At 42.3% G+C, this 13,114-nt stretch overlaps 1 protein-coding gene across 3 annotated transcripts in view; it reads right to left on the bottom strand.

The window, feature by feature from the left end:
• The window catches only part of MIPOL1 (mirror-image polydactyly 1), a 287,947-nt gene that overhangs the window by 31,332 nt on the left and 243,501 nt on the right, over positions 1-13,114 (bottom strand). For all 3 annotated transcript variants that reach the window (XM_075282901.1, XM_075282899.1, XM_075282900.1), the window contains one exon: positions 11,982-12,076. In XM_075282901.1, coding sequence (XP_075139002.1) covers positions 11,982-12,076 — 95 coding nt within the window. The remainder of the gene's footprint in view (positions 1-11,981; positions 12,077-13,114) is intronic.

Below are 13,114 nucleotides of genomic sequence, written 5' to 3' on the forward strand. Positions count from 1 at the left end.
GCCTAGAAGTTTGAAGCCAACCCCCGGAAGAAGACGTGATGAAGACCCTGTTCCTGAAGAAGATGGAGTCGGCGCTGGAGAGTTCACTCACAGCATTTGGGGACACCCCCAGTGCTGTTTGAGCGCTGGGGACCGCTCCCAGTGCTGCGAGAGAACTAATTTGCATACCGGAGGAAAATGGGATTTTAACTGAATGGCAGCGTGGAGAAGACACCTAAAGGTAGGAGAAGAATTGCCTTTCTTAAGGCTATAATGACGTGTTAGGGAAGAAAAAAAAAGGTTTTTATTAATAGTAGAATCCCTTTAAACAGCACTGTGGGCGCCCCCAGTGCTGTGAGAAAACTCTCCAGCGATGGCCTCTGTCTTTTTCTGGCATGCCCTTGCTGAAAAGTCTTCTTCTGGCTTTAAATGGCATGCATGCAGAGTACGCTCTGCCATCGGGCAGAGCCGACTGCACATGCCTAAGGCCATTTTCTTGTGGCTGCTTACACGAGTGTACTGTGTAAGCGGCCATAAGCGGACACAAGAAAATGGCCGCAGACATGCGCAGTCGGCTCTAACTGATGGCAGAGCGTACTGTGCATGCGTGCCATTTAAAGCCAGAAGATACCATCAGAAGAAGACATCACAGGGAGGTGTGCTAGAAGAAGAACAGCAATGCAGAGAAGACTTCTAAAGGAAGGAGAAGAACAGCCTTTCTTAAGGTTATTCCTACGTGTTAGGGAGAAAAAATTCCACTTTAATTATTGAATCCCTTTAAGATACCGGCAGTGGAAATAGAAGGGAATGGGGAAAGGTGAGTGCTACATTGTTTTTTTTTTCTTTGTTTGATTTATATTGAGTGGGGGACATCCTGGAAAGGGGACATGATACTATGAGGCAACATGGATGGGAGCATTATAATATAGTGTTTTGAGGGGCCACCGGGGTGGAAAAGTTCAATGGCCGAGGAGCCACTGGGCGAACCTGTTCACGTCTGATGCCTCTGCAGCGGCATTTGATTGTGTGATGGGCCACTAAGGAGATACTATACCATGTGGGAACCACTGAGACGGCATTATCATTTGTGGGGGTCAGACACTTCTAAGTGGTGGTGATGGGGGGCCCATTAATGAAGCCTTTGCACTGGGCCCACCAATGTATTAAACCAGCCCTGAGCTTTAGACTATAGTCCAGCCTGCAACTTTGGATATACTATTTATAAGGTAGCTTTGCTTTAAGCTGTAGCATTTCAGTATCTACACCTACAATAATGGCACTTTCTGTCCAGGGCTACACTGTCACATCACTTTACTCTCCGGCAGATGGAATGGAAATCAATCCCGAGTGAATATTGATGGTCTGTCACTCGGTGTTCTGTCTAATTAAATGTAAACACTGTACTAGGTATCAAAGTCCAAGCGGCTGACAGGAGCGAGACACAAAAGCGTACGTGCACCCCACCTCTTTTATATCTCGTCTGTCTTGCTCAACCATCTCCTGGTCTTTTTGACTTTTACAATACCATCCCTCCTATTTGGCACACATTGCTATAATCCAACTTTGCTCATTCTCCATATGGTTCCTTTTCCTCATTAAAGGCTAGGTCACTGGGAGTTACTTAAGATGAAGCACAGTTACTGAGCCCAGAGTAGAAATGTACACATAGGTACAGGGCTAGTTTAAAGGGCTACGTGAGAAAACCAGGGTGTTCCCCAAAATCAGCTCTACTTGTCTCCATAGGTTATGTCTAGTATTGAAGCCTAGCCTTAATAACGTGAGGCTAAACTACACGGGCAGACTAAATTCATCGACATAAAGTAAACCCAACATTGCTATCTTATATAACTTGAAGTAGTCCATAATTCTGGAAAAAAAAATATATTTATCAGCTTGGCCAACATACTAGATATGCCACAGAATTTTCACATGGAATAACATAGCCTTCTACACTATGGCATGATGACACATTCTGACCCCACTTTACACACTTTTGGAATATGTTTGGTCAATGGAGTCCTAAGTTGAGTGTACGCCACTACATTTATTAAGACTGCCATTTTGGACACCAGTCTAAGAAAGGTGATAGAGTACTTGGCCACCAACACCTAGACTCCTCGGCCGATGCACAACTTCAACTTGGGCCTATAGAACAATGTTCGGGCTTCATATCTTTCATCTCTTAAGTGAGCCGTCAATGCAGCACCACAGCCATGTTCATCGCTAGGGTCTTAAAATATTAGCAGTATGGGCCCCAAGGAATATGTTTTGTCCCCACCTCCCAAATATATATATTGGAGACAGTATATCTCTATGATAAGTTTTCTAACATGGCAAACTTAGATACCGTGACTCAGCTCTACATATGATAGTACATATATAGTATCTCTATGGTGGTAAGCTTAGAGGCAATGACTTAGCTCTGTGTATGGTAGTATATCTCTATAATGGCAATCTTAGATACAGAGTCTTAGCTTTATGTTTGGTAGTATACCTCTATAATGGCTAGCTTAGATACAGCGTCTCAGCTTTATGTATGGTAGTATACTTCTATAATGGCAATCTTAGATACAGCGTCTTAGCTTTATGTTTGGTAGTATACCTCCATAATGGCTAGCTTAGATACAGCATCTCAGCTTTATGTTTGGTAGTATACCTCTATAATGGCTAGCTTAGATACAGCATCCTAGCTTTATGTATGGTAGTATACCTCTATAATGGCTAGCTTAGATACAGCGTCTTAGCTTTATGTTTGGTAGTATACCTCTATAACGGCTAGCTTAGATGCAGCATCCTAGCTTTATGTATGGTAGTATACTTCTATAATGGCAATCTTAGATACAGCGTCTCAGCTTTATGTTTGGTAGTATACCTCTATAACGGCTAGCTTAGATACAGCGTCTCAGCTTTATGTATGGTAGTATACCTGCAATGCAGTTACATCCAGTGACTTTTGACTGAAGTAAAATCTCCTGTGCAGCTCAGCTCTTTTTTCATAGTCAGACAGCTATGGAAATTCTGTAAGCCTTCTGCATTTTCTCCACGGCTTTCCTTGTCTGACTGTATCCTGGCTTACTGCTACTTTTGGCACGAAAAGGCTAATGATCTCCTGACAGGGTAGTGGACATGGCTGGCAGCCTGTGTATCATGAATCTCGCTGCAGAGAGCAGTGCAAATGACTTAGGATACATAGCCTACCAGACATCAAAGAATATCAAAATGTTATGAGAGGAAGGAGGGGGTTTATGGGTCTGGCTGCAATTGTGACCCCTATAGCTATGCCACTGCACGGCCTGGTATTAGCTAGCCTAGATTTGTACCAAAACTTGGCCTGTGTTACAAAATTTGCTTTAAAGAGTACTTTTCACCACCAGTGCCAACTCATTCCATCTGCCAACAGACACTGCTCCATCGGTTCTTGCACAGTTGGAATTTTTTCTCTAGCCCCCACCATTCCTGAGCAATCACATCTGTTTAGCTTCAACACACTTATGCTCTCTACTGTCAGGTGGGAGTCCTAGGCTTCAGCAGAAAGACAAGAACCTCCCACCTGACAGTATATGGCATAACTGTGCTGAAACTAACTGAAGAGATTGCAAAATTTCTGCCAGAACAGACTCTACTTACTAGTTGTGGTTCTAAAAGATGTGAGCAAATAGTATGAATATATATATATTTGTATAGTACATGATCCTCTGGAACTAGCAGTGATATTTAACTAAAACCTATGGCAGCTCTTTAGGTAAAAGTTCACACACAATGATGATTTTTAAATTGATATTTTTTTTCCAATTTTTTTTTTGCGCAGGAAATTTTAGACATTTGTCGCCGACCTTATTAAAGTTATCTTTCAAGTCACTCATTGAATTCTCTAGGTCACTCTTACATCACAAGTGAATGACCACAGTCCCCTTGCAGCGAGCACTCCTCTCTGGCCACTCTTGTGAAACGAGAAGAGATATGTATTCCCGACAGACTTATTTCAGGTCATTTTCAGGGGAGAGGAGAGACTTAAAAGGAATGTGCGCCCGGGGTGGTTACTTATTAACTCAGCCCCTCTCTGATAGCTTATCAATGGCTCCACACTCGGAGCTGCGCAGCACCCGCCCTACAGCCAAGTCTTGGTAAATATTTAATGGCAGTAAAGGTGTTTTACCTGTTATCACACAGATACGCTAGAGAACTTTTTTTTAAAAGCAGCTTTATCTTTCCTCTCTCCTTGTGTGCCTGTTACTAAAAGATCCCAACTGCAAATCCACCAACTGTCGCAGCTTTTCACGTCTGGTTCCCATATCTAGCCAGTGACATATGATATGGTAGAGTAGCTACGCAGAACCGTAATCTGTCCATATGTACCTTCCACACGGTGGTGGGAACATGGACACTAAAGTCATTTGAAAATGCAAAATTCTATATATAACTCCACTGAAAACAAAAAAAATTGCAAGTGACGTTTATTTCAGTTATTTCCTGTTGCTTATATCGCGCCAACTTATTTTATAGACGTGTACAGAGGTCAGATCAGTTTGTGTCACTGGCTTAAAAGGGCTATGTCACAAAGAATATTTATCCAATAACTAAGGGATAGATGATTGGTGAGGGTCTGACCGCTGAGGCCGCCATCATCCTGAGAACGGGGATGTTTTTCCCCCCATTGTGAATTCAACCTGACTGCAGCCAGGCTGAATGTGGCGAATCTGCGCTCCTATGAGAACTTCAATGAGAGCACCATAATATTAATGGCCTATCTTTAGGGTAGCTCATCAATATCATATTGCTTGGGTGCTTGGTAGTGGACCTCATACAATTGACTGTTCATAGCAACCACCAGAACTACAATGGATGAAGACAGAAGCAGATGACACAGTCCATTGAGTAGTGGCCATGCAGTAGGTCATCAATATTGAACATTGGGCCATACCACAGAACCCAGAGAAAACCCATAGAAACACAGGGAGAACATATAAACTCCTTGTAGATGCTTCTCTTGGTTGGATGCGAATTCCAGACCCCCAGCTCTGTAGGAAACAGTGCTAACCAGTGAGTTAACCACTAACCCCTATATTGCACTCCTTATATGTCTCAATTCATGCACAGGAATACAAAATAACGGTGGTACCGCACACTCTTATAGCAGAGTTGTGGTGCTAGCAAAAAAGGTCCTACGACCTACGTAATGAAGTAGAAGTAAATTTTGCTGCACACACTATATTTGCATTTCCCAATGCAAATATAGTGTGTGCAGCAAAATTTACTTCTACTCAATTCATGCACAGGGTCCTGAGATCTCTGGCGCTGTCTTATGGGGCTTTACACTGTAAAGATGTCATAACGTCCCTGTGACATGAACACTGGTCAACAGAGAGAATCTTTACTGGTTGAAAAGACTTCAGCTCTGCAAGATCAAACTTTATTTATTATATTATTTTTCATTCCAACCATACAGGGTGTTATGGTGGTTTCATACTTTACACAGTGTTGGCTGAATGCTCACTCGGCCCGACAGCTATGTCATGGACTCCCTGATACACCTGCACATTGGGCTGAGCAGTGAATGCATGTGTATTCAACTAGGAATAGGGAGAAAGCTACTGCCAAACAAAAGCATCAGGTAGCTTCAGTCCAACTGTCTGATACTTACCTCCCCTAACATCTGCCATCAGGAGGCCCCACACACCTTAGATGGTCGTCCAACTTATGGAAAATTGTGTTCAGCCAGCAAACATCTAACGTGTATGGTGTAAGCTTTAGTCAGGGAATGAATATCTCCATCGAGCACAGATTTCCTTACATGGTCCAGAGACAGCTAAAATAACTGTATAATGAGGCCCCCCAAACAGCTCCCCATATCTCAGCTCCCTATAGCCCTACAACTATGCCATTGACAGAATATTGATCACTTGATAAGTTTTGAGCTGAGTTTGGCTTGACGCTTTGAAATAGATTTATGGTAAGAGGACCGTCCCAATAATATTATGGATGTATATATATATATATATATATATATATATATATATATATTATGGAGGTGTTACCAAGCACCAACAAGTATCCACCCCTGAAAACATGGATTTTAAGAGGGGTTTCGGCAAATAAATATATTTGTATAATGAAAGATTTTACAATTTTCCTATATACATTCTGTATCCGTTTCTCACTGTTTTCTAGATCTCTACTTGCTGCCATTTGTTGTTTACTTCCATAGGATAAATACCAGTCCATGGTCATTGGTCAACTAGTATAATAGATACCTGCTGTCCTGCTGGCAGGATTTGGTCAAGGATTACTAATCTCTAGACATCAGACCAGTAAATGTACCCCCAGACCACCAGGCACTGAACAGCAAGACACCAAAAACTAGAGGCTAAATGTACCACTGACCAGCAGGTGCAAGAACAGTGAATGTACCACTGACCACGAGGACCATAAACGACGTAAATTTACGTAAAACAGGTGGTATATTTACTCCATCTGTTTTCATGTAGATTTCAACTCTGAAACTTTCTTTTAAAGCCAATCATTGAAATAAAGGCAGAATATGTTTCGTTACGTAGGCGGTTCCACAGGGCGGTGCCTGCTATAAGAAAGTTCATTAACCATGTTCCGGTTATGTTATAGCAGGAAGCAGGTGGATCAGTGACGCTTTCTCCACGTAGTGTCATTCTGGCTGGAACCCGCCAACTGATTACAAGCCTCCTCTTATCTCTAGGCCTGGAAGTCAGCGGATTAACTCTTCACTGGCTGGCTAGGCAAATTGCACAATCCAAGGAATGTTACTTTACCGGATAAGGAGTATTGATGAAGTAAGGTCGGATGAAGAAGTGACAAGTAAAACACACTGGAGAAAAACATAATAATCATGGCCGTAGGACTGGCATATCTTATAATAAAAAATGCTTATATTACATTAAACATCTGAGGATGCCACATATCAAGACTCCAGAATTAAAAAATAGCACATGGTAGCTAGGGGATCCTGGTATAGATTTCATACTGAGGTCTAAAAGCTTTACGTTACCCTCTGATCCTCATCCCTCTTTTGAGACAAGACTGTCCATGCGCTCCCTTCCCAACTCTCATTACATGATCCATAGACATTAGGCTAACATCAGCTAAAATCGCCAATTCTTTAGGCCAAGGCAATAATCTAATGTGTATAACTTTGTCTTGACTTTACCCCCCAACTGTACATGTTGGGAGAAAGGAAAATGGACCATGTTAAAATCTGACATGCCGATCCTTCTTTTAGCATGAGGAGTTTAGCATGAGGAGTAACCATCAGTACCTGGTAGTGGCTTACTCTCCCCTCTCCACATTTAGTACTAGAGCGGGTGAATAATACAATTAATTCACTATTCCAATGCAGCATAATGCTGAATTTAATCAGAAACATGAAATCGATATTAGCCCCATCCCTTTAAGAGGGGCTAACACCAGGCTGATGTGAGGTGGCAGAGGCACAGGCAAGGTGTGGAGCAAGTTGCAGGTTTATGACACAATACTAGTGAAAGCCTGATCAGTAGCACAACCAGCTGTCCAAGCCGTTACGTCTATCCGTAGCCTGTATACTGTAAGCAGCGGCTACACATGGTCACAGGATACTTGCCAACACCTGGGCATTGACTAGCAGAAGAAGCGTACACAGCATGTCGCTAAAATAGGCATGGCCATTCCCCCTTGTATACATCCCCACATTCCCTTTCTTGTTTCTCCCACATAATCTACCAAGAGGGGTTGGCAAATATGGGGGAATTGGTAAGTATGGGCCACACCATGCATGTGGCCCCTTCGTGTCAGTAGGTGGCTGCAGGTTATGGGACTAAGATGGGCTCATAAAGGATATATGCTAGCCGCCATAAATATACCAGCACCTATAAGGGCTATTCTTTATTAGAGAGCATTTGTTAACCCTAGAGAGCTATAGATCAATTAGTAGTCCCCATATAGATACCGAAGGTGGAGGTTTATGCAGAGTGAAAGAGAGGAACTTCCATCCTTTTACTTTACAACGGGATAAAGATCAGGCCATATTATAGGACAGGGGATACATATGGAGATTAATAAAGTACTATACAAAATGTGTGAATAATCAATATATAGAGTATACCTTGATTATTAAACCAAAATTGAAAATCACACATTAGCTTGAATAAAAATGAGATTTTATTTTTAGGTAAATTTAACCCAGCCCTATTCCGAATATATGCATATGGGGGTCAGGGAGAATAGCTGTTTACCGACAACTATCTAATGTCTATGACCAGCCTAAGATAGGACGTCAGCGTGACCTACAAGCCAGGATTACTTGTGGAAATTCCCGTTCACATCACCCATAAGGCATACCAGATGGGACTGGCTGCAACCTGTTACCCAATCCTATAGAAGGTGAAGGCCCAGCCCTTGGCTCCTCCTTACCCTTGTCATATGTATGGATATATAAAAGCTTCTATACCACAAAAACATCTGTATCAAAATAATCACAATACAGAATGAAGACTATATAATAAAATAAAGACACACTAACTGTATGCGGAGGAAGTGTAACTGCACCTGGTGTCAGGGATAAATCCGGCAACAGGATAAACCAGATTGTCAGGTTATAGTTATATAGAAAAGGAGATATATACTGATTCACAGTGTAATGAGTAATAAAAAAGACTATTGAGAAGTCCTGCCTGATTCTTACCATAGGTGCAGCTAGCTGAACTCTATATGACCCGTCTGCCACATGCAGTGGTTTCTAAATTTGGATGAACGCCCGTACTCATTTTTTTTTTTAACACCATTCTTTTAGTTCTGTAAGTTTACATTTAGCCTGAGCAGCCATTGCAATGCGGCTTTATAAGAGATGTCATGGTCACCCCCCTATAGCATTAATATGTATCCCCCACCCATACCTTATAATCTATATACCTAACTGCACCTTTCTATGGTTCAACAACATCCTCCATCCAAAAAAAATTCTTCCATTTTGATAGTAAGGGAGCTGGTCGGTTATTTCTACAAAATAAGGTGGGGTCCTATGACATGTGGCCCAAACTCTGGGACCCTGAGGTGTAACTTGAAGCTCCGTGTCCTGATGCTAAATCTGTAATGGGGCTCCGGCTTACCATGTGTTATCTATAGTACTGATGACTTCTTATGTTGTAGGGAAGTCTTTAGGATCCCTGAGGCTCCAGGATCCAGTAGCAATTCCTACCCCTGCACCCCTATAGCTATGTCCTTACCTGTGTAAATCTGTAATGAGGCCCCCCACTTACGATGTACTATCTACAATACTGGTGTTGTCTCATGTTGTACAGAGGTCTTTGGACCACCTTAGGACCCACGGCCCGATAGTGACTAGCACCTGCTGAGAGGATGAAGTTTCAGCCATGATGAATTTCAGCATGATAAGTTGGCGCTAGAGGGGTCTGACAGTGACATACTTCCCTTTCCCTACAGAGAGCGAACCTAGTGTACATGGAAAGTGGAAATCGGAGGAATAGATGTTTGTTGAAAAAATGCTGACTGACATTCATCTGAATTTATTGGGTGACATTTATAAAAACTGGGTAAATAAAAAATAAAAATATTCAAAACCATTCGTATTTTAGGTGCAGTCACTAGAAAAACCACAACAGACTTACCCCCTTAGGCTACACTCACATCTTAGGGTCCGTTCACATGGAGTAATGTGGCGCTGATTCTGCCATGATAACTCGCGTAAGAATCAGCGATGGAAAAAAAGACTCCCATTGACTTCAGTGGGCTCCGTTTTCCGCGCAGAGCCCATTGAAATCAATGGGAAAAAAGCCTCCCATTGATTTCAATGGGTTCCGCGTGGAAAATGGAACCCATTGAAATTAATGGGAATCTTTTTTTCAGCGCTGATTCTTACACGAGTTATCGTGGTAGAATCAGCGCCACTTTACTCCGCTACAAATTCAGGTGGTAACCTCCCGTCCTTGTACTACGCTACACAATATGGTGCTATAAAACCTATAGAAAAATAATTTAAAAGAATTAAACATAGAAATGCCCCATTGTAAGACTGAAAACAAGGTCCCAATGGGTTGTTTTTATGTCATTCCAAAATATAGAAATTTGCTGTACAGTGTTAAAGGGAGTCTACCCTATATCAAATGTCAAAAACCCTTTTTGGGATCAATGGGGCTATTTGTCCCTCAAAGGTGACCATACATTAGGTAGCTGTTGACCATACTCTCATTTATAGGACACTGAATCCACCCAATTCCTATCACATCCCGCATGGGGTCTCAGTAGGAAGAAGGGAATAAGCCAGACACCTCTAGGCAGTTTATTTCCCTTGAAAAGAAACAATTGGACATGTTGAAATTCACCATGCCCAACCCTTCTTTTTTATAATCTGCCATCAGGAAAAATCTAGACATCACCATTAACATTAAATGGTCAACATGTCTAAAAGAGTTGTGAGGTTTGCCTCGTGTATGGTCACATTTACTCACATGATAAAAAATTATGAAAGTTTGCCTTCCATATTGGCAACCCCAACATTCTGCCATCTCTAAATTCCTGCAAATATCAGACATTAGTAAAGGTGAGACAGCTCTGACAGTTCTAAATCTGAACGCTCCAGAAAAATGACAAGAATGCCGAGATCTAGTATTGTAAGAGCATACAAATGTGAGAGGGTAAGGAATGCTCCAGTGGGTGGACAGTTTATTTTGACTGCCCTTTGTTTGCATTATGACAGCCTGATACACGAGGAAGACAGGAACGCTGCATGTTATTGGTGCCATATATGGGATGCTAAGAGGACCATCCCCATGTGCACATTACACTATCATTTACTACCTTGGGGACTCCAAGAGTACAGAGCAACTTTATGCAACTATTTTCAGCTGGCCATATCCTTTAGACAACTGTTAGCTGGTCATATCCTTCAGTTACCTGTCATTTGGCTGTATCCTTTAGATAGTTGCCAGCTGGACAAAGGACATATCCTTTAGGCTAAGGCCCCGCGTTGCGGAAACACAGCTTTTTTTGTTGCATATTTTGTTGCGGTTTTTTTGAACCAAAGCCAAGAATGGCTACAAAAGGAAAGGGAAATATATAAGAAATTTTTATACTTCTATTTTCTGCTCAATCCACTCCTGGGTTTGGCTCAAAAAACCGCAGCAAAATCTGCAACAAAAAAAGCTGCATTTCTGCAACGTGGGGTCTTAGCCTTAGGTTAAGGCCCCATGGGGCGGAAACACTGCAAGCGCTACGGGAACAAATGTGGCATGAATGCATCGCGGTTGTTTCCACAGCGCTTTGAACAGAAAGTTCAGAGTTTTCCTCCGCAGACTTTCCTTTACAATTATATCTATGGGGAAGCTGCCGGCGTTTTCGTAGATATAATTGACATGCTGCGATTTTCAAAACTGATGGTTTTGTAAATTGCAGCATGTCCGCACTGCGATTTTTTCCGCAAAGTGGGCATGACATTCACATGAATCCCATCCACTTTGCAAGTACTGTAAAATGCCGCGATTTTTCCCGCAAGTCGTGGCAGTTCCGGCCCGTGGGGCCCCAGCCTTAGACAGTTTTTACATGGGGATGTCTTTTAGGTAGTTGTCAGCTGATCATATTCTTTAGGTAGTTGTCAGCTGGCTAAATCCTTTAGGTAGCTGTCAGCTGGACATGGGATATATCTTTTAGACAGCTGTCACCTGGGAGTATCTTTTAGGTAGTTGTCAGCTGAGTGCTCATTTCCCACCTCAATGAGGAAGAGTAGAAGTCACTGTCAGGAAAAGGACAGGGCATGTTGAAATTCAACATGCCCAATCGCCCTATCCTGACATCTGTCTGGCTATGTGAACACATTTGATAAGCAACATGTCTAGACAAAGCTGCCCAGTTTAATTTACTTTCATCAAATGGGCTTTAGGCGGTCTATATTATTTTGGCTATGGCCACCTTTACCATTGCCTTGGCTATGTAATTTTATGACTTGTATGATTTGCATATAACTGAATGGAGCGTGACATTGATACCTGTAATAAATATTCAGGGTCTGGATCTCTTCTTCCAGCTTCTTATAGTCCTCAATCAACTTGTCCTGGTTATGGTGAAGAATGGTCATTGGAGCCTGGAGATAAGAAATAGATGCAGAGTAAGTATACTACCTGGAGGCTACAAGACCTACCTGCAGATAACACTTAGGATACAAGACTGAAAACACACATGCAGTTATTGATACAGTTTGAGTTATAGTTTTTGAAGTCAGAAGTGGATCCAGCAGGAAGGAGAAGTGAGAATGCGGTCCATATTATCATGTGTGCCGAGACCGAAGTCCTTCCTCCTGAATCCGTGCCTGGTTGAGGTCCGAAAACCTGCATAAAAACTGCACCACAAACTGTCATAAAAAAGGCATGTGTGATTCCCACATAAAGGAAGCGTGCCACCTGAGCGGGTGGATTTTTTTTTCTTAAAGGAAGTGTTAGTCATAAATATTTCAGCATAAAAGCCACCATAGAAAAACTAACAACCAATGGTTTGTGTAGGCAGCTTCACATCTTAACGTCATCATTGTGCCCTTCCTCTGTTATTCCTCCAGGAAATGTAGAAATAAATTTATAACTGGGCATTACCATTTCTGTATTTGATAGGGTGTGTCGGTCTCCAGTTCACATGGGGCAAGAGGGGGCAGATTTTGGCATGGAATCCTCCTCAAAATCCGTTCCCTCACAATAGAGGGCTATGTAGACCGCTAGCGGAAAAAAGAAGCGAGCTACTCTTTCTTGAGGCGAATTCCGCCTCAGGAAATCAATACAAGTGAATGGGAGGCGGAAAACTGTGTCGTGTTTTTTTGCTGAAAAACCGCTTCGCGGTTTGTTCAAGTCCATTCACTGTGCTGGAAGGGAAAAACTGCTCCAAAAACCGCCTCAATGTCAAAAACCGCTTCCTAATTCCTGAAGCTTTTTTTTTCTGGACCAATTTCTGCCACACCCTATTCACGTGTGAACTAGCCCGAACACGTCAAAATTTGTGGCAACAATCTGTGGCTCCTCTGGCAAGAACTGTAATCAGTTGCCATTTTATTCATACATTATCAAGCGGAATTAGGGTAAATTCATACGGAGATTTTTGGTCCGTAACCTGAGGCGGAGGTTGACTCAGGTTCCGG

This window comes from Leptodactylus fuscus, chromosome 7, assembly GCF_031893055.1.
Source record: "Leptodactylus fuscus isolate aLepFus1 chromosome 7, aLepFus1.hap2, whole genome shotgun sequence".
Taxonomy (NCBI): domain Eukaryota; kingdom Metazoa; phylum Chordata; class Amphibia; order Anura; family Leptodactylidae; genus Leptodactylus; species Leptodactylus fuscus.